The 21,510-nt window shown below is 48.1% G+C and overlaps 1 protein-coding gene and 1 long non-coding RNA gene across 2 annotated transcripts in view; one reads left to right on the top strand and one right to left on the bottom strand.

Moving 5' to 3' along the window:
• The window catches only part of GALNT14 (polypeptide N-acetylgalactosaminyltransferase 14), a 96,265-nt gene that overhangs the window by 14,703 nt on the left and 60,052 nt on the right, over nucleotides 1-21,510 (top strand). The window contains exon 2 of the mRNA XM_064648032.1: nucleotides 21,002-21,171. Within this exon, the coding sequence (XP_064504102.1) occupies nucleotides 21,002-21,171 (170 nt within the window). The remainder of the gene's footprint in view (nucleotides 1-21,001; nucleotides 21,172-21,510) is intronic.
• Nucleotides 19,280-21,003, bottom strand: LOC135410985 (uncharacterized). Its single transcript, XR_010428957.1, has 2 exons — nucleotides 20,913-21,003; nucleotides 19,280-19,481 (listed from the first exon to the last, which is right to left on the bottom strand). It is a non-coding gene; the product is annotated as an uncharacterized LOC135410985 (long non-coding RNA).

Below are 21,510 nucleotides of genomic sequence, written 5' to 3'. Positions count from 1 at the left end.
AATATAGTGTACTGAACAATGGATGGCCTATGAGTTGAAATACCTACCTCGACCAAGGCCCCTCAGCACAGCAGCATGGTCCTAAAGATGGCATAAGGTGCTGCAATGGGACCTGATGGGGAAGGAAAAGGGGGTTCTCATGTGTGCAGAGCTCTGCTGGCACCCCGCCTTCCCTCTCTGCTTGCTGACAGTAGCTAATGGATAGTGGAGATAAGGATGGAAGCTGGTATCCGCCACGTGGGACAAGGTGCAGGACTGAATAGAGGGCACCAAATGGAGCTAAATCATAGGCCAATTTATAGTCTTGCTGCCTACAGATGCAGGGAAGGTTTGAGCAGAGATACTGTTGTTCAAATGTCTTTGCAGCTCTTAAGATTGCAGCCTCCCTGTTTGCTGCCTGCCTTAGTCGGATTTCCTTTTTTTTAGAATTTTTAAGCACTTTCCTGCTGGTGAAAGGCTGAGAGCCCCCAAGGCTTAAGCCTTCCACTGATTTCAGCAGTTTCTAGGTCCCCGAGCTGCCCATACGGTGTCCCTCAGCCCTGGCCTGTGCTTTGGGGAGGTAGAAGTTTGGAGCTGAGTCAGTGACATCTCCACCAGTGGGTAGTTATCCAGCTGAACTGAGCCTGCTGGCTCCCTATGGGCCGCAAACCAGATGTTGTATGGCAGTGATTTAAAGTCTCTGTCATTTAGAGACAAATCGGTGGTAATGAGTCTCTTTTTATAGACAGGGACTTTGAGGCATGGGAAGATTTAATGGGAGACGCTTTGTAAAATTAGCTGCTTAGCTAACTTTAGCAAAATCTTAGCCAAATTAACTAAAAATTAGCTAAATTCAGCTAAAATCATTGGAGAATTCTTGATGGGGGGAAAAGCAGAAATTTTAAGGGCAAGTGAAGAGTTAATAATGCTGCTGAAGTTGTAACACCACTTGGTAGTTCAGGAGTGTGCCTCTGCCTTGAGTATGCTGCTCAGTTTTGGGCATCTCACTGGGATGGGTCCTGAGTTGGAAGAAATTAAGGTGGATGCTGGAAAGTCATCTGCAGGGAGAGAGGGGAATTTCGCTTGTGGGCCTTACTGCTGCCAGGCTGCTGTGGCATCAAGCACTTGATGGCTGGCAGCAGGAGGATTCGACACCTGCGTGGCCATCCTCAGCCACAGCTTTTGTAAGAGGAGGAAAAAGGGATGGGGAAAAAAATAAAGTCTTGTGACTCAGGAGGGTGTCTTGCTGGCAAAAAAACTGGGGAAAAGCATCACTCCTGGAGGAGCTGTGTGTAGCTGCCAGGGCATCTTCTTGCCCGGCGTTGGAGGCAAGGTCTGTTTGGATGGTTTAGGAATGATTCATTTTCTGAGGTTGAATATGGAGAAAAAATAGTGCTGCTGTAGTCCCACACTCTTGGAAATGAAATGGAGAGATGAAGAAAGAGGAAGGAGAGATGAACAAAAGCCTCTGTGGCTGAAGGAGGAGGTGAAAGAGGGTAAGATGAAATTCAATTCTGTGAGCCTGGCTGTTGGCCAGGAAGATGTGGTGAACTTCTGCTGTGTGCCTTGGGATCTATCATGACCGGGAGCACTTAGAGGCTATTTCTCCTACAGCAGAGCTACATCTTTCTGCAGATGTTAAGCTGACAGAGACAAGATGGATTGTTGCAGAAATACAAAGGGCTTGGATGTACGTTTTTCCTTTTATCCCAATTTGTGTTCAAGATAGTTGTAAGCCCCATGGAATATTTTTCCTGGTAGAGGATCTGATGATGAGCTAGTGGCTTTCTGCCTTTTGGCTTTTTCCAGAGGTAATTCCAGTGGACTAACCAAGGGGTGGCAGTGTTACTGGCCACCAGTGGTGAAGCCAGTCCATGGGGTCACCATCTCCTCCTCCATTAGCTGGGAAGCTTATGTTCCCTGAGGATCAGGGGGGACTGGAGATGTGGTTTTGTGGACTGTACATGCCTGACCTGGCTCTTATCTGCTATTTTCAGCCCTTGGAGCCGTCAGAGTTGTTTCATCTGAGTGGTACAGAGTCAGGAGGGCAGATGCCAGGGGAAGCCATGTGGCAGCATCCCTGCCTGCAGCAGCAGAGCTGGGGACCACAAAGTAGGACTTAAGGCTAACCCTAGAGCCTGTGCCACTGGGAGGTGAGAAGGGGATGCAGAACTGGTTCAGTGAGCAATGCAGGGGTTTGCCCAGCATCCCCACCTTGCTTCTGGGGCAGAAGTTATTGTGAGGTTTTCAGGAAAGTGGTCTTGGAAGAAATATTGCTGTGGAGGCAGAAATCTGAATAATCTCTCAGTTTGCAGACTGCTCTGATAAACTGTTGTTTTCAGATGCAAGACACAGGTCAAGCAGTTTTTGTGCTTCCTGCAAAAAGACCCAGCCCCCAAACACACTCCCATCATTGACACAGTGGGTAGGACGAGGAAGAAATACATTTTTTTTTTTCCCCATTCGCTTTCATTAAATATGCTATCAACAAACATTCACCTTGGCCTGCCCAGAAGCACTCAGTTTTTATTAATGATTTTTTTTCTCTACTCTGGAAGCCTTCCAGTGACAGCAGTCCCTGTGCCAGCAGGGCAGGGCAGTGTTGGGCAGCGTTTAGGATGTGGGTGAACAGTAGCACATCATTTCTGTTCAGTAGCACCTGTGCTGGGCAGGGGGCTTGCTGTAACATCTTAACCTGACCTTGATTTTCCTCCTGTGGCTCCTGTGTGCCCATCAGGACTATGGTGTGGCTGGGGCAGCTCTCACAAGCAAGTGTAGCTCTTTTGGGTTTGTGGGTAGTAGTGAACTGCTGTGGGAAATAGCAGTTTCTTTTGAAGCAATCTTCTCTACAAAAGTCCCCTTGAATTTAATGAAGACTTAGAAAGTTGTTCCTGCAATTTTTATGCCAGCATATAGATATCCATAAAAGAGCCCTCCCATAAATGGAACAGAAAGGAAACCATTCATTTTAACGTCTGTGCATTTATGGATTGATCTTTACAGAATCCTATTAGTTTCACTGCCAGTAAGTGGCATGAGGACTCTATTTCAAACCAGACAATGTCAAGATATAGAGGTGGGCATTAAATATCATCCTACCTGTTGCTGTTCAGCTATACTGCTCGTGTCTGAGCAGCATGTAATGGCAGGGGCCAGGAATGCCAAGTCGATCTCCTTCCAGCTCTTTGTTAGTAAAATCATTAGGAACCATGATAATGTCGGAGGCTGGCATTACACTGTTTCAACAGCCTATTAAATAGATCTGATCATTTTTGTACAAGGCTTCCTTAAAAGCAAAGAAATACTCTCCTGGAGTCATTCCTTGGTGCCGGCTTTTGAGAAGGCAATGATTTATAAACCTCTGCCTAAATAAACAAGTTACATACAATGAAAAAAACCCAACAAAACCCATAAATCACAGACTGCTACTCTTCCCCATAATGCAGACAATTTCTGGATTTTTTTCTCTTCCCCCTCTGCCGGGTGGAGGACAGATCATCCTCTCCCTGCCCAGAGGGCTGCTGACAGCCTGACTCTACCTGCCCATTTTACACTTTTCCTTCTTGTGGTGTTTGAGCTGCTGACAGCCCAGATGGTTTCATAAACAGCTACCTCTCCTTGGGTTGAGGGTAGCTTACCTTCCAGTGTCATTACCAGGCTCTCAGATTATTACAAATGAAAACATGCTATTAATGTAATTTCCATTTTTTCCCTCCTTGTTTAAGCTCCCTGCTTTGTGCATCCCACTCAATTTTGGCAGTGCAGTGCTTTGATTTTCGTTGATGGGTGGTTTTACTTTTTGATTTCAATTCCAGCTGCATTTGGTTTGCAGAATGTGGGGACTTTACAGTTAAAACCAAAATTGAGCCACACACGTTGAAGTGAGGCGGGAAAAGCAACAGGCTGACACTTTCAGTGTGGCACAGCAATTGGGGGACATTGCTTAGCCATGGTTGTGCCAGTCTCCTGCTTGGGAAAAGCAAATATGTGATGCCTTACCGGACTGTTTAGGAAAGGCAAAGTAATATGAAAGTCATATATATGTATATATATAGATATATGTTTTCCTATATATAGGTTTTCTGTAGCTGAGAGGGAAGGGGTTGTTGCCAAGGTCAGCGGGGTAGCATCAGATGTCACATGTTATTTAGGGAGTTGATGCTGCTGGTTTCCAGCCACTTGATCACACACACAAAAAAGACACAAAAATGTGTTTTAAAGTTGTTTCTCGTGTTTTACCTCTGTGGGCTGACCAGGTCACCTCTGCGTTGTCACTGTTGTTGCAGTGGAGACTCTGAGGATGTCAATTCAGGAAGAGAAAAGGACCTTTTTGAGGGTCAGAAGAAAAGAGAGGAATGTTAATAAAAGAGCCTGACTCTGAGCTTATCCTCTCCCTGGCTGTTACGATACTACTCACATCCTTTGTCCACTGGATCTTGCAGGCTGTGAAAGTAGAAAGCTGTTGAGTTGGACATTGGTGCCCAAAATCCCTGCCGTTCCTCTGTCCCTGGCAGGCACCTGCCAGCACAGCCTTGCAACGAGTGTTTTCCTGCCTCACTGTTGGGGAATAGTTTCTTGGGTTTGAAGAGCACAAGGCTCTTTTATCCCTGGGCAGCCTTGGACTTCGCCGCTGGTCTGAGCAAGGAGCTCTGCTGCTCTGCCTGGGAACTGGTAAAACTGGGTAAGCCAGCTCAGCGCTGAGCTCCCAAAAGTGGTGCAGATGCTTCGAGCTTGCCCTTTTTGCCATGTGTAATTTTTGAGTTCAGCAGAGGCTGGGAGCTGCATTTGGAGTGAGTTTGTGCCAGGGCACCTTTGAATTGCAGGGCTGGGCTCCTGGCAATAACAGGATTTGGCTGTGACATCTGTAGCCTAAATTTCATCCTGTCCCAAGGCTTCTGAGCCTAGTTGGAGCTGGATTTTTTTTTTATTTTTAATTTTTTTAAGCTTGAATTGGACTGTACTCAAAGAGCTGCCACATATACCCACAGCTGTGGGAGAACCCAGCAGCTGGGCTAACAGCTTATAGCACATTCCCGGTGGGTTTACATTCCCTGGAGAATTTCTGGGCCTCTGTAGGCAAAGCAGTCACTGTCTCCACACTTCAGCTGCCCCATCAAGACATGGAAAAGGGATGGGGAGCACTGGGTGAAGCTGTGCTGTGCCCTGGGGGCACAGGGCAGCGGCTGAGGGAGCTCCCTGCACTAATTCCACTGCTCTGTGCTTTCCCACAGGGGAAAATGTGGCCTGGGAGCATGGCAGAAGCTCACTTTGCCACTTACTTCACCCACTTTGATGCTTAAAAGCAGCTTGGTAGCTCCCTGTGTAAGGCTGTAATGAAAATTGTGCTCAAAGCAGGGCTAAAATCCAATTTCTTTTGCCCTTTAATTATTTAATTTATTTTCTATATTTAACGTACTTGCTCTTCATGAGTCAACTGAATTTTCATGTAACTTTTTTTTTCTCAAATATTTATCTGTGTTGGCGGAGGGAACATTTTAAAATGAGCCTCTCAGAACTTGCCCTAGATGCCCTAGTGTTTTTTCTGGCTTCTCCCGCTATTGAGACAGGGTACTTACTTGCTTCACATTTCCCACGTGTTTTCCCTGGTGCTTCCAGTACAGATAAAATGTTAAATCAAAGCACAGAGAAGAATTTTAATTTTGTTCTTCACCTTCACCACTCGTGTCTCAGGAAGGAAAGGGCTGGTGGGCTTAGCCTGGTGCTGGCAGCAGAGCCCTGCTCCGGTAGTGCTGGCTGCCCATTCCTGTTTGGCATCACTGATGCTGGACAGGAGTGAGGGATAAGCCACAGCAAGCCTGCTGGAGCTCAGCTGTGGTGTTGGAAATAGCAGAGCCCCTGCCAAATGCCCTGTGGAGGGGAAAAACATCTTGTCCTGGTGTACCAGGATCCTGGTGCCTTTTAGCAGTCTGGATTCGTATTTTAGAATAATAATGCCTTTGCTGCTTGTCTTTTTGTAGTCACATTTAAGTAGTGAGGCAGAGGACAGGACTGTTGAACGGCCTTTCCTGGGTGACTTGTGCTTGGGTTCTCCTTGTGAGGACAAGCAGGGTGCTGCCATGTGAATTGTCAGCAAATTTGGCCTGCTTTTGCTCACTGCCATCTCAGAGGGGTGGAAATGGTGCAGAGAGGGGACAGAGGGTGATGGCTTCTCCACAAGAAGCAGGCTTGGTCTGCTTAGCCTGGGATGGAGAAGGGGAATTGTGTTGGAGATCTGGAAAATCATTAATGGCAGACAAACGATGGATAGGAAATAGCTCTCATCTCTTCCTGGACAAAATCTGGGATCATCAAAGAAAGCTGGTGGGGGCAGGTTCAGTGCGTTTGGATGCCAGCTGCTTGTGTAGCCCCCTGCAGCAGCATCTTCTGGGTGCTGAAAGCCTGCCTGGATTTGATGGTGACCAGAGAGACACACGGGAAAAAGGTCCGTGCAGGTGTTTAATGAGAAGGTCTTCCTTTTTCCCTGCTGCTCTGAACACCCTGTTTCTCAGCTCAGCAGTTTAAGAGCCAGGCAGTACAACCAGGTATCGCCACAGTGGCTGTGCCTGGCCAGGACGAGCCCTCTGCCAGTGCAGGAAGCTGGGCAGGGAGGAAGGTGCATCCCTCCCATCGGGGCTGCTCTGCATCCTGCTCCGAAGCTTTAAGCAGCGTTAGACACAGCTTACCAGGGCCATAGCACAGCACAGACCATTAGTCTTGCTGAGTACAGCTATGATCGTACTTAGCGCTGCCTTCCCATCTCTCCTAGCTGAACTGTAGAGCACTTTGCAATGATTAATTCAGCATGAGACTCTTAAGTGAACATTATTGCCCCATTTTAGAGCAGACATAAAGGTCGCTGGCAGACCAAGAGCAGAAACTCTTTGCCATACAGATGTTCACCAGCCTAGCTGTCTCTAGCCACTGGTTACTTCCCACTGGCCTTCTTTTGTCTCAGCTCATTTTTAGGTCCATTTCGTTGCCCTTGAGATGTTGTTCCTTCCGCTGCAAAAAGCGGGGGTGCATTCAGATGCTCAGCTGTACCTAGTAGTTTGGGATTAAAACTCTCTTTGACTGCACAGGATAAAAAGTCTTGGCTTGTGTAACCAGTTATTTCTGGTGCATCTCTCCAGGCATCTGCGTTGATGTGGGCAGCAGCAGCAGCATATGCTGCCGGCTGCTCAGGGACCAGTCTTGTCACCATCTGTGCGCAGGCTTGCTGGGGCTGTGGCAAGTGTTGCTGCTGGGGCTCTGTGTCCCTGCCTTTCCCAGGGCCATGCATGAGCCCGGTGGCAGGTCATCCAGCTCAGAGCTGAGAGCCTGCTGTGGTGTGTCCAGAGCTGTTCACATCTCATGGGAGTTTTTTTTCCTTTGGGCACCAGCGGAGGTAGAAAGAGTATGAAAATGCCCAGCTGGAACTTGTGCTCTGGAGATGCCTTTACAAGCAGTAAATCAAATATAAAAGCAGTCAGGTGTTGTTTTTTTTTTTTAGAGCCATCAGGACCAGTGCTGGTTGAGATGCTTAAGCCTGCCTGTCTCATACACAGCTGGTAGGACCTCTGCACTGGCTGCTCTGTTTTTGGGAAGAATCTATGGAGTGGCATGTCTGTTCCTTAGCAAGTCTTCTCTATCCACTGGGTTTCTGCTCTTCTATGAGGCATTGCAGCTTTTACTTGCTCCAGCATGCCAACATGCTTGTGAGCCTGAATGTACCTCTGGGCATCTTCTCCCTTATGTTTGTAGGCACACTGTGACTGGTGCCAAGGGTCAGGGGAGCAAGGGGAGATAGAGGCATGCCTGGAGCTGGAGAGGGTAAGGATGGAAAAAGATCCATGAGGAGAAACAAGCCAGTGGATGCCCAATGTTAAGGGGATCAGCATCACCAGTTTGGGGCTTGACTCGTGCTTTCAGGACCATCCAGACAACAAAAGGTTGTGTTTCATTTCCAGTTACACAGACCCTGCAGGAGTAATATAAGGAACTTCCCTCCAGCAGCACAGCAGCACTACTTCTGCTCCTGATTCCTACCAGGAGGCCCAGCTGGAGACATAGCTCCTCAGCAAGGAGAGTCCTTTCCTCTGTAACTGAAGGCTGTCTGGTGCTCCAGTGGTATATCCATCCAAACCTGGGGGCAGAGAAGCTGCATTAGCCTGGTCTCAGCCGTACCCCTCCTTTCCTTGCCTGCCTGGCCAGAGTTTAACAGCATCTCGTTTCCCTCTTGCTAGAAAGACTGGCTCCTCATTTCCTTGCAGCTACTGCCAGCAGCAGACACGGCCTGATTTGTATTATCCCATGTCTGATCCCACCTAATCCTTAATGCAGCTCTGCCAGCAAGGGGTGCGTGTCGCTGTGGGAACAAGAGGGATCAAAGGCATGCAGGAGGGTACGTGACCCAGATGGGTGAGGGGGCTGCCTGAAAGTGGGTCCAGCCTCTGCTCTCCACTACTTGCATCATGTGAGGTACTTCTCTCCCTCCGTGGCTTTCTGAGGGCAGGACCCTTTGCCTTCAGCAGATGCCACACAGCTTCTGCTGTGGTGCTGCTGTGTCCACCTGGCACGAAGCGCTCTCTGTGGAAGCAACTACTGGGCTGTTTCGGTGCTGACTCTTTGAGTTTGAGGTGCTGGAGGTGTTGCCTATCAACTTGTTCCTGGTAGGTGGGTGGACAAGCCTTGTGTGGTGACAGCTCTGTGCTGATAAGACCAATGAATGGAGTGTGTGTTGACTTGCCAATCAACCGTGCTGCAAGAAGCTGTATCATGCCCACAGCTACTGCCACCTTCCAAGCCCGATGCTTCCAAAGGTTGATGACCCAACAGATTCAGGGTGGCTTATTTCTGCCCAGATTTGAGCCCTGCTACTGGCTTGTATCGTGCTTGCTCTGCTTGCCCACGTGCCTCCTCTCATCGTGCGATAATACAAAATGCCACCTGCAGGAGTGCCTTGGTGTCTGCATTGAAGAGGGCGAGGTTTTGGGGTTTGATGCAGGGCTTGCTGCCTCCAGGCATGGGTTAGCCCCAGTGTGTGGAATTGTGGGGCTGAGCAGCAGCGTGCTGTGAGCCGTAATGCCTTGGTGGAGAAAATGTCTTCCTGCATAAGCCAAGGGAGCTGGTATATGCCCAAGCAGGAGCTGCCCATTAAGTCTTCTATGCAATGTTTCCATAACTGAGGACTCAAAAAATGCTCTTTTCCTCATTGCAGTAAAATGCTTGGGTATGTGTGAGCATCAGTGCCAAATGCAGATTTTATTTTTTTTCTGATAATAACAACAAGGCTCAGTGCCTGGTTGCTGGTTTCCATCCAGATCCCCATGCTCTCAGGAGCTGTTTCGAGTTCGCTGCATCAGGTGACTTAGCATGGGTTTGGTTTTTGTTTTTATTTTGAGTGGATGTTTAAAAAATTATTTTTTATCTTCTAGAGATGGGCAGAAATATCGATCAGATATTGCCAATGTGTTAGGGAAAGGGGGAAAGTTGTTCTGTGCCTCCAGGCTGTGGCATTGCCATGCTTCTTGGACCAGAATCCTCTTGGGTGTGAGAGCTCTGGTAATGGGCCCTTAGTGGTAACACACCTGTCCTCCAAATTACAGATGTTGTTTGCTACAAGCCCAGTTACAGCTTTGGTTGTTCTTTTTTTTTTTTTTTTTTTATATTTCCACTGCCCTCCTCCCCTCTTTCTGTTTTCCTTTTGCATCTCTGATCTTCCTAGCAATGGGGGGGTGTGAGCACAGCAGGAGAGAGTGAGTGACATTCGTCTCCATGTTTGTTTGCCTGGCATGGGCCTGGCATGGACCTGGCATGTCCCAAGCCATGACTCCCGTGCCCAGCCACAGCTCTGCTCAGGGTTTGCTCATGTGAGCAGCAGCGCTGTGCTGCTGGAAGATGGCCAGAGCCTGGAGATCTGCCTGTGATCTGCCCAGCCAGGCCACACCAGCCATGTCCTGCCTCTGTTTTCCCCCATCCCCAGCTAAGACTGCATTATCCCAAGGCACAGCATCTCCTTGAGGCTTCCACAGCACCTGTGCTTGTGGCTGGCCACGACCCACAGTCCTTCCCCAATAGGCTTATTTATTTTCAAACTTGCCACACCTTGCTACGATGCATTTCTCGCTAGCTAGGGTTGATTTTTTTATTCCTATTACTGAGCTGAGGTAGGGGCAGCTTGGGCTGACACACATACTCTAAATTACACTGCTATATCTCCAGTGCTGTCAGTCATGATGCACCCAGGCCTGGGATCTCGCAGACACTCCAGCAGCAGGTACCTAAGGATCAAAGGTTTCTTGCTGTCACAAATGTTTTATATCTAATTTCTCCTTGAGGGAATGAGGGGAGGATGGGCTGGCAGCTGGGTAGTACATGCACCCTGGAGCATCATTGCTGTGACCTGAGCTTCATCTTACTCCACCTGTGTGTTGAGGACCAGCTCCGGGTTACAAATACGGCTGTCTCTCTGCAAAATGTCTGTGTGAGACAAGGATGCAGGTCACCAGCACTTCTTGATGGTGGAATGGTGTCTGACAGGCAGACACTGGCAGGCCCTGAGCTCCAGCTGTGCCCTGACAGCTGCAGATAACCTGCTGCTGTATCCTGCATCTTCCTGCATCATGGGGTTTAGGGCAGCCCTGGTGATGCTTTTAAGTGTGTTGAGGGAGTCGTGCTCTGACCAGGAACATCTCCACTGCTATCAGGATAGCTGCTTGGCATTGTTTGGGCTGGGCTGGGCTGCAGCACATCACTGCATATGCCAGGAAAACTGGGAGGGATAGGGCATTTTGGTTAGTCACCAGCAAGGGTTTTCCTCTGCCCTTGCCACTCTGTAAAGAAGGAGAGATGGGAAGAGGGGAAAAAAAGCCCTTGTGCTGGAGCTGCTCAGCAGAGGTAATGCTCCCTGGAGAGCCTCCCACCCAGTGGGAGCCTTATGAGTTAATTGTAGGAGCAGGAAAACTGAGGCATAGCTTAGGGGAGTCCAGGGCTTTCCCAGAACTGGAAATCAAGTGCAGTAGTGAGGAGTTCTCTGATGGCATTTCTTGTCCTTGCTGAGCAGTTGTGCCTTGGTGCCCACCTGTTAAATCTCTGCTCCCCAAAGCAGTTAGCTGACAGAGGGAGAGTAAAAGGTGAGCTGGTGGCTTCCTGAAGGCAGCTAAAGCCATGGAGGTAGCTGTCCTGTGTATTTGCAATTATTTCACTTTCCTTGAATATCTATTTTTCTAGCATATGTGTTTTTTATAACCTTCCCCTCCCTTGGAGGCACTTCACATTAATATGCTGCTGTTAACCGTTGCCCCTCATTGCTTCTTGGTTTTGGAAGGGTGGCTGCTCAGGAAAGGATAGTAGCATTAATTCCTAAAGCTGTGTAAAGATCCTCATGGAAGCAATTACCAGATGGATTACCCCTGGCTTTGCTGCTGTGTAAAGGCCATGCTGGGTCGAGGATGCTGACTGTATTAACAGTACGATCCCTTCCTTCTTGGGACGTGCCGTCCAGATTAGCTGCCTGCTTTTTAAAGGGCTGGGTTCAAAGCAGGACGTTGAGAGCAGTGATCCATCTGCTGGCTCCTTTATTCTTCCCTCCCTGTTCCTCTTTCCCCTTTCTTTTCCCCCGATGTGCCCCATCCCCGGCTGTCCTCCAGCATGTGGGAATCCACAGCTCCATGGGGAAGGGGAAGACCTTCCCTGACCTCTGAGATGCTCAAGCTCTGTTGTTTGGTAGGAGTTTTGGCTTTTATGCAGAAGGAGGAGCAAAGCTCAGCTGGAGACCGAGTACAGCTATGGGCTCCTAAGTACTAAATCATCTGCGGCTCCTGCTGAAGTCTGAGAAGGCCAGTTTGACCTTCATGGCTGGAAAGCAGCTCATGTCTGTCTTAAAAGGCACAGAAGGAAAACAAATCACTGTTTGTCCATGTAGGAGCTCCCTTTTGCCACTCTATTTACCCACCATGTGTCTGGGCTCTTCCCAATGTGTTTGGCCTCTGATGATCCTTTGAATGAGCTGAACCTGGCCGGTGTGGAGGGGACACAGGATGTTGCCTTCATTTCTTTCCCAATTAGCGCCCTTTGAACTTGCTGATGACCTTTGGGGACCGTGTTTTGCACTCACCCACCCACTGGTCATGCAGCCAGCAGACGATGGCCCTGAGTGGTGGGAGCAGTCTGTGGAGGGTCTTCCTGTGGTGCTCCAGTTAACGCAGCACCATGGCTGCAAAGATGCTCTTTGGGGTCTCCTGGCACCCTGGTGAGCCTGGAGAGGGTTGCTGAGGGAATCCCCTCTGGCAGGGGGCAAAGGCACTTGTGGGAGCTAGCAGTTGGAGAAAGATGGAGGGAGACAAAGGGAGCTGCGGGTGTCCCACTGCTGATGGGAGCGGCAGTGGGGGCACTGGTGGGGGACCATTCCCATCAGCCCATGGGATTTGGGTTAGGAATTGGTGCTCAACTCATTGTGGAGCAGAGCTGCTGCCTGTCCAGAGGTTTTCCACCTTTTTAGATTTTTTTAAGCTGAAATAAAAAGAAAAATCTCAGTGGAAGCAGAGACTCTGTTATAGACACTCAAAACCTAAATGGTCTTGTTTGCCATCCAGCCATTTGCAGCCCTATTAGAAGAGTTCACAGGGGCCAATGGACTTGCACTGGCATCGCTCATCCTTTCCAGGGGGCTGTGGGAAAACCCAGAAGACCTTTTTTGATGGAGACTTGGGAAGAGACATCAGGAAGACTGATGATGCAGCCCAAGCACAAGCAGTTGAACTGAACAGTCCTGCAGCATCTCGGGAGAGCTGTGGGTAGGAGGAGGAGGAGATGACCAAAAATCCTTGCTATCCTTCTGCTTGGCTCCCAGCACAGACAGAGCTGGATCTTCTCTTTTGTACAGTCAGCAGCTTCGTTTGTGCTGACCTCCTAAATATTCAGCTCATTATACACTCTAACATATAAATAAAACAGAAGCAGGCAGGAATATTCTCCAGGAGGATATAATCGGCTTCCTTTCCTTTTTAATTATACAGGATTTGTCTCCATGTTCAGACTATCCTATGGGCTAATTTTTTATTTTAAGGAATTTAAAATAAAAAATTTTTTACACAGTGAGACACTTACATACACACCTGATTTTGGGGGTCCAAGAAGAAAGACCACCTTTCTAAGTGGGAACGCAGGGAATTTTGTTGCTGGATGTTGTTTCTAAAAGTCAGTGGCATGGATCCTGCCCTCCTTTCCATTGTCACAGACAGGCAGGAGGTTCTTCAGTATGTTGGAGTTGATGAGGGTCACCACAGGAATTCCTTGGCATCTGGCTAGGGAGTGTGATGCTGGCTGGTAGCATGCATTGCCTCTCCCTCTATAGAGGCAGGATGGTGGCCTGATGCTACAGCCAGTGAATAGAAGCATTGTCCACACACGAAGCTGTGGCCCAGGCTGCCTGTGGGAGATGTGGGTATATTTTAACCTGACGCTGCTGCCAGCACGGCAGTTACTTGTTAATAAGTGTGATGTGAACTCTGAGCTGACTTGCTTTCTCTTAAGGGAAGCCCTGGAAACAAAATCTGGCTTTTCATCAAGGCAATCAATCTGCCATCTTTCCCTCCATGCAACGTGGAGTCCCCTGCTCCTGATTTGCAAATAAATTCCCCGTTTTGGTGGCTGCCCCGGACATCCATTTTAAAATTAAAGCTTTGGTGCCCTTACTGGAAAAAGCATTAGTAATTCTGCAGTGGCTTTTGAGGCTGTTGTATTTGACTGGAGACTTTAGCAGATTTAAGCCTCTGGAGGGTGTTTCAGACCACGTATATTGTTTACCACAGATACAGACAAGAAGATACACAGGTTGGTGGTTCTAGCTGTGATCGACTCAATGGTGGCCCAGTTTCTCTAGCCCTGCGTCAGCTCCTTGCACTGAATCAGTGGCCAGCCACCTGAGCTGATGCCAGTTGAGTGTGGGGACAATAAGAGGAGGACACTGAAAAGCCTTCTCCAGAGCCTGATGTCATGGGTGGAGTGGGGACAGTCCTTCAGACAACGTTTATTAGAGAAGCCCTCCTGCTGAGTCACAAAGTGCAGAAAGGACCCCCTTGCTTTCTAAACTCCTTCTCAGAGTGGAGCGTGGGTGTGGCTGGTTCCAATCTGATTCCCAGACTTTGTCAACGGTTTAAGTCTAAGGAATTATAGAGGTGTGATTGAACCTTTGTACAACTTTGTTCTGTAGGGTTAAGGATGGCAAACCAGATATATTTATATAAAAATGAGTGATTTACTATGATAAATGATTTGGCAAAAATATCTTAACTACCCAGTATAGAAGGTAGAACTGCTAGGATAGTGTAGTATAGTATATTGTACTATATCAAAGCAATTCTATTAAATCAAATATCTTAAAGCTAGCAAAAAAGAAAAAATTATTAAGTAGAGATTGATGTTACTCACCCATACCAACGACCATGGGCAAATCTCTTCACTCAGCCTTGAGGAGTAACCTTGAGGGACATCCCCGGCCATGAGAGGAATCCCCACAAACACTCCAAGAAGGAGAAGAACCTGCCGTTTGAAAGTGGGACTGGACTTTTTCAGTCTAAAGTGATTGATTGTCATTCGTGTGTCCCCAGGTCAGCTATGTCAGCTTAGCATTTTTAGATAAGAATACTTTACCGTGTCTGCCACATCTTCACCTCACTATCAGGATTTTTAACTTTGAGGTTGACGAGTCAGACTGGTTTTAGCATGACTCAACACCAAAACCAGCGTGACACCCCCTCTTGGTTCACCACTGATAGCTTTGCAAAATAGGGTGTTGTTTGAGTTGTTTTACCCCATTCCAGGCAGAGCATCCTGCTACACTGGAATGGGGATGTTTCCATCCAGGCTGAAGTTGCAGCTTAGGTCCTGAAGATCAAGTCTTCTTCCATAGCCGCTCTCCAGCCTTCATAATTCCTGTTGCCTGATGTAGTAGGTGTCTTGATTGCATAAATGTTTTTGTGCTACCACAGGAGAGAATAATAAAAGGGTAGTGGGCAGGAAGGGCAGAAAAGGTAGTGATGGTATGGTCTTGGCCTCAGGGCCAAGTGAGAAAGTGGGACACTTACTGAAAAGTCCTCAGGGACTTGTGTTCCCTCCCGAGCTAGCAGAGGAGGAGATGATGCTCCATCCTTTGAAGATGGAGTGGCGTGCCTGTGGATGTGCATGAGCAGGGAAGGGTCAATGGCAACGAGAAGCTTAGTGGTGAATGCTCGAAGCTTCTCCAGGGACCCAAGCTGCAGGACAGGCTTTGCTGGATAAGTACTTTGCTTTAATTAGGTATCCGTATTAAAATTTTATTTGATTTTTTTTGTTCTGTTCTTTCATCCCCCAGAGTGGGGTCAGAGCAGACTTAGATCTGCAGGTTTTCCTTGAGAGACAATAAATCACTTACTAGCAGAGGGAGACGCTGGTCCTCCTTGGAGCAGAGTGGGATTCTGGATTTGCTGTGTGTCCCCATAGGGTCCCAGAGGAGCTGCCACCAAGGTGCACGTGAATGTTGTGCCCAGGTACCAGTGTAAGAGGAAGAGGAGTTTCACAGGCCTCAAACTGGAGCTAAAATCTCCATGGGTCAGAAGACCAATTAGGGCGGATGGTGGCCAGGGCCCAGAGCTACCTCTGTTTCTAGTTCATGATTTGGGTGAGCACAAAGCAGAAGGTAACACTGAGCCATTGAAGCACTTAAACGAGTGCTTAACTTCATTTAAACAGGGATTTCTATGGGTTCCTTCAAATGTCTGCAGGCACTTAAGTTTGTATTTAAGTGCTTGATTGGCTTAAGTATTGTGCAGTTTGGGGAAGGAGTGTAAGAAGGAGGTGGTGTGATGCTTCCAGGGTCCCTACTGATTTCCTGCTGAACGGTACCTGATGTACTGGAGCATGTGAAGCATGTTCTCCAGAGACCCACAGCCTGATTTTGGCACCATCACATACAGTTGGGATGGGGCAAAGAGTGTGGCCATGGTGCTCTTCCTGTCTTCCCCTTATATCTTGGGGGGATGCACAGCACTGCTTACACAGGGCTAAGCCAAGGCACTGGGCTCTGGTGTCAAGAAAACTATACCAAAACTTGACTGAAGGATCTTGTACATTGGTGCTCCATCTGGGTTATTCGAGGATGAGGATGAAGGCAGTGCGATGCTGTCCCACTTCTTTTCCCTCTGGTGCTGCTGACCCTCTTAGTGCATGTCCTGGCACCGGGGGACAAGAAGGGATGAGCCCTATCCTGTTTGAAGTATTATAATCCTTTCAGATGGCATTTGTGCCTCGGCCAGTAACAGCTTTATAACTGAACCTCCTGCTTGCAGAGGCCCCACGCTTCAGTGGGACATTTAAATCTCATTTGTATAATGCCTGGTTGCAATTCCTGCTGGAAGATTGCCCTCTGCCTCCAGTGCCCCTGAGCCGTGCTGAACACAAAGATGTCCTAGCAGGCAGAGGAGTGACAGAGCATGGCCAGGCAACAACATGCCACACGGCTTCTGAATTTCTAGAGCTTTCACTTGTTTATTGGAACTTTTGATAGCCAGGTGTAATTTTTTATTTCCCCCTCCCCTCCTATTTTTTAATGCCTGAGTCCCAGGGAAGGCTCAGTAGTAAGTGCTCGGTCAGAGATTATGTAGGGATGAGATTTTCCAGGGAAAGCTGGGTGTGAGGCAAATGGAGGTAGAGGAATGTTTGGCTGCTGCCAGACCCCTTTGGGGTCATCATTGCACCTGCACAGGCAAAACCTCTTTTCTAGCCAAAGATGGGTCTTCCTGTCAAACCCTGTCAGCTCTGTAAGCCTGCTGGGCTGGCTTGGGTTTGCTGCCTCCTGCAAGGATGCTTATGGTCCAATTCACTCTGGTCTAAAGGCAAAACTCAGCATCCCCAAAAGGAAAATGACTTTTATTTTAGCAAACGTTTAAGTTCTCTATTTTAAAACAGTGCCATGAAAGAAGAAAGTGAATCAGATCTGCTTTTGGCTTGCACCGCCCACTCCTTGTCTTCCTGGGCAGCTGGAGGCTGGTCCTGGGGTCTGGTGTGATCTGCCTGTCCCCAGTCACCACTGGCTGTGCTTGGGCCAGGCTTTTCACCTGAAATGCCCTTTCATTGCTGGACTGCCTCACAGGAGCCAAAATGCTGCCACAACATGCCTGCTCCCTGCCCAGTGTCCAACCTGCTCTGGCCTCCCATGCCAGTGAGGGGTGCTGGGGGCTGCCTGCAGGAGCAGAGCTTCCCATGGGGACGCTGTGGGCCCGCATTAGCAGCCGGCTGAGTTGCTTGTTCCTCCTTCCCGCTCCAGCAATCCCTGCTGTACTGTAATCACACAATTATTATGCCATTAAAATGTCATATTCGCAGAAATCCACATAAACAAGGCATTAGCAGTTGCCAGAAAATTGTAGTTTTGCTGCTAATGACCCACTTTCCCCCTGCAGCACCACTCCTTTTTTTTTTTAATTTTATTTTTTCTCCCCCCCCTTTTTTTTTTGTTTTGTTTCTGAGCCGTGATTTAGGAGGTGGATGACGAACTACATCTTTGCACTGAGAGGCTTTTAATCTTTAATGTGCAGTTATGGTGAAAAGCTGCCTCCATGCTGGCTCTGGGCCATTTTCCCTTTGCCAGCAAGGGGGTGGGCAGTTTTGGGGGGCTGCCTTTAGTGGGTCTTTTTGGTAGGAGCGGTGCTTTAAGTGAAACAGCAGAGAAAGCTGTTGGTGAGCCTTTCTCATGGCTGGATGCTGGTGCGAGAAGGAAGCTCCTCTCCACAGTGAGTTTTGTCCATGCCCTGGGGATCCCCCCAGTGCGGTGTCAGAAGGGGCAACACTTGTTCACTGAGAGCAGAGAGCTACCCCTTGGATATATTTTTCATTTCTTTCCTTCAGACTCATTGAGTCTTTCAAACTCTTTTTAAGCATTGACTGTGTTTCCTATAATTAATACCAGCCATTAAACTGCAATGTTGAAAGAGAAATTACCTAATTCCAACAAAAAAAAAGAAAATTTATTATTCGTACATGAGAGAAAATGAATATGAAACTTGGAGAGACGAACCCTGTAGAAGATAAATAGAAAGGCAAGTGGAGTATTGACTTGATCCTTTTCTAGTGCACGGTAATTTGGCCTCTAAAGTGAGTTAGATCATAATAAATTAAATTTAGATTTCTGCATATCAGTTAAATAACTCCCAAGACAGAATTCTGGTGTGAGGAAGAGGTGATAATACATGGTGGAAATATTATAATGAAGACCTTATCTGGTAACCTGTAACCGATGTGCTGTCCCTGGGTGAGCAAAGGGGATTTCTCCTGATGCTTTAACTCTCATTCCCTGTCCCTGATCAGGCGCCAAGAAACAGGTGAGTCCCTGCATTGGTGAGGTCTCCTGCCTCCCATGATTTGCATAGCTGGCAGCTTTTCATCCGAGGATGCTGCCTTGCTTTCCTTCTCTGCTTTGTGCAGGAGTTTTTTTGCAGAGGTTGGTGTGCATGTGTGTCTGAGCATCCTGTTCCAATTTTGGTAGGAATGCTTGGGATGGAAAGAGCGCCCAGAAGATTTGGACAAGTGATGTGGATTGAAAGTGAATGACCCCACCCGGGTATCTACTTCTGGCTGAGAAAGTTAACCCCATCTCTGGGCTTGTTTTGTGGCCAGATAGGGATTAAAATAACTCTTTAATCTCTGGCATCTCTTTGCTCTTGATCTCAGGTGTGTATTTAATTACCCAATATTTAGTAACCATCCCACTGATATCTTTCCTCAACCCAAAAAGGAGAGCCTGGGTGAATCAAGGTGGGGCTGATGTCTTTCAGGTGGAGATTTCATAGGAGCATTAGTTACTCACTGCAGAGCAAACCACGAATGCGACCCCTGGGTGCAAGGTATATCCATGGCAGTAGGAGAAGCAAATATCATGGGATAAGCCAGTGGTATTTGTCCTTGTATTGATTTACTGCTGGGATTCCCCAGCAACAGAACATTACTGGGGTTAGATGAATGCTGGGAAAATGCCATCCCAGACCCTGAAGTACAGGCCAGGACCCTGTTGTGTGTTGAACCCCTGGTTCTGCTGCCTGGCCAGAGCATCACTGCCCTTGCAGCAGATGCAGAAGCTCCAGTTTTCCTGGAGCCAAGGTTTCGTGCAGAAATCCACCAGCCCTCCCACCTGAACCATCAGATTCTTTCCTGCCTGTGCCCTTCTAGCTGATCCAAGGCTATTGGGTTTAACTGAGGTTAAAAAACAAACAAACAAACATATATATTCACACATCTTACAGCCTCAAGTGCTACGTGGCCACTTTTGAAAGCCATTTTTCTTATTAAGTTTGATAAAACCAAGTTTTATTTTTCTTCACAGCATTAAAATTTAGGGACTGCAACTCCGTGGCGGTTGTTTTAGCAGCGCTAGGCCTCCCGGGGTCATCATGAAATCTTATAAACATCAGGCTGTCGGTGACTCCGCGATGCAATCTCCTCTCTTTTCCCTGATCTTTTACTGTGGCAGTAAATCACGTTTTGCAAGATGCCTTAGAAAAAAGCATAAACAGTATTTATCACCCTGAGCACGTTGGTCCTCCCAAAAGTCCGCAGGCGGGTTCTGTACATCCTCCTCGTAAACCTCCTGCAGTGACCTTACTGGTTTCATAACTTTCTCGCAGCCTTGGTTAACTTTCCCTTGGTCTTGAGTAACTTTCTCCCAGTATGGTTGGTGGCTTCTTCTGATGTTCCCACACTGGGGTAAATGCTGGAGGAGCTCCTGAGAAGACCATGGGTTCACAGCAGGGGAGGATGAATACAACCCTGTGTCTGGAAACCCCTACATCCCTGGGCTTTGCTGCCTATTTGGAAGTGCTCACATTGCTGTAACCCAGAGCGATGTGGGGCATCCTATGTTTGGAGGTGCCTGGCTTGGTCCTTCAGTGGTTCACTTGCAGGAGCCAGTGCTCCCTTCTCCCCTTCCTGTGACTACAGAAAATGCACTGCCAGATGTGAGTAAAATCAATTACGGGATAAAAATCAACCATTTCAAAAGCTTCATTTTGTGCTATTAGCAGGCAAAATCGGCTTTGAGATGGTGTGAACTGAGGAGGGGGAAAAAAAAGAAAAGAGGAAGAAAAGATCAATTATTGGATAAGATCACAATTTTCTTTAGGGCTGAGATGTCTGTAAATGTTTGCATCTCTCCATGTTACAGGTAGGCTGAGATCAAAGAGGTTGTGCTGCTGTAACGATGAGATGTTATCAGCATGGTATTGTGCTGGCTGGCTCAGACACTGCCAAAGGGTGCTTAAACCCCCTGACAGCATCATGCTGTGGAGGGATGCTTAGACCCCCCAACAGCACCAAGCCACCAAGAGATGCTTAAACCCCTGATAGTTGTCAGAGCTGTTGGGTAACCCTGAAATGCAGCTCCTCCATCCTTCTGGAGGGGGGACCACACAAGCACGTGCTTGCCTGCTCTTCTCTCTGTGGTAGGGCTGAAGACCTTAGTGGGAGACTTGTTGTGGCAAAGATGGACTGAAATTGGGCTGGGAGGCTGGTGGCCCCCTTCTTCTAGAGTCCTGTTGCTGGAGCCAGCCCTTGGCCTAGGGAGTGACTGTGGAAATGTGGGACCGTGCTTGATGAAACGGCTCCTGTTGGTGGCCCTTTCCTGCCTGAAGGGTTACAGGGGTGATGGGTCAAGTAATGTAAAATACCTTTGTTTTTTGACTGGAGAGAAATTAAAACCCTTACAAAACCTTTGTGCTTTTATATTTCTTGAGACCATGCTGCTTGAGAGAGGGATCCCCCAGAGACCTGAATTTGGTTTCAAATTAGTCATTTTAAATTCAAATTGGCAGGCTCTCTTTGATGTGATGTTTTGGGACCTAAGGAAAAAAAATAAACCCTGAAGACCTAATGGGACTCCTTCTTGGCCTGCTCTTGCAATGCTTGCCCATGTTGCAAGGCTAACTGACCTCCGGTGGGACTTGGGAGGATCTCCAGAGTGGGGTCAGGTGTCGTCTGGTCTCTCCTCTCTCTAACGGGGCTGACTTTGTGCGCGCAGGAATCGGATGTGGACTGGGACGACCTTTGGGATCAGTTTGAAGAGCGGAGGTACCTGAGTGCCCGGAGGTGGAAGGGCGGCGAGGACCCATACCGGCTCCATGCCTTTAACCAGCGGGAGAGCGAGAGGATCCCCAGTGACCGTGCTGTCCGTGACACCCGCCATCACAGGTTCTGCCTCCCCCCTGGTTTCTCCTGATCTCATGAAACTTCATTATATGGGTGGATAGTTCCGTTTCTCTTCAGGGCCGTGGTTGTGGGATGCTAGGTGGGTCTGGGCCCTTGGCCCACACGCAGTGGGTGTTCTTGGGATTACTTCTGCCTGAGTTATATTTTTAGGATTGACTCACTTTGCTTGATTTCTTGGCATGTCTGGAAGTCTTAAACCTATTAATTAAAACCTATATAAATTTTCCTGGGACTATAAGGAAAGGGAGGAAAAGCCTTTTTTTACCTCCAGAAAAGTAATGCGTGTGCAAGAACACATCTCCATGATGGTAAAAGTTTTCA

The sequence above is a fragment of the Pseudopipra pipra genome, chromosome 3 (genome assembly GCF_036250125.1).
Source record: "Pseudopipra pipra isolate bDixPip1 chromosome 3, bDixPip1.hap1, whole genome shotgun sequence".
Classification (NCBI taxonomy): Eukaryota; Metazoa; Chordata; class Aves; order Passeriformes; family Pipridae; genus Pseudopipra; species Pseudopipra pipra.
Note: the sequence above shows the minus strand (reverse complement) of the source record. Positions and strands in the feature narration are given on the sequence as shown.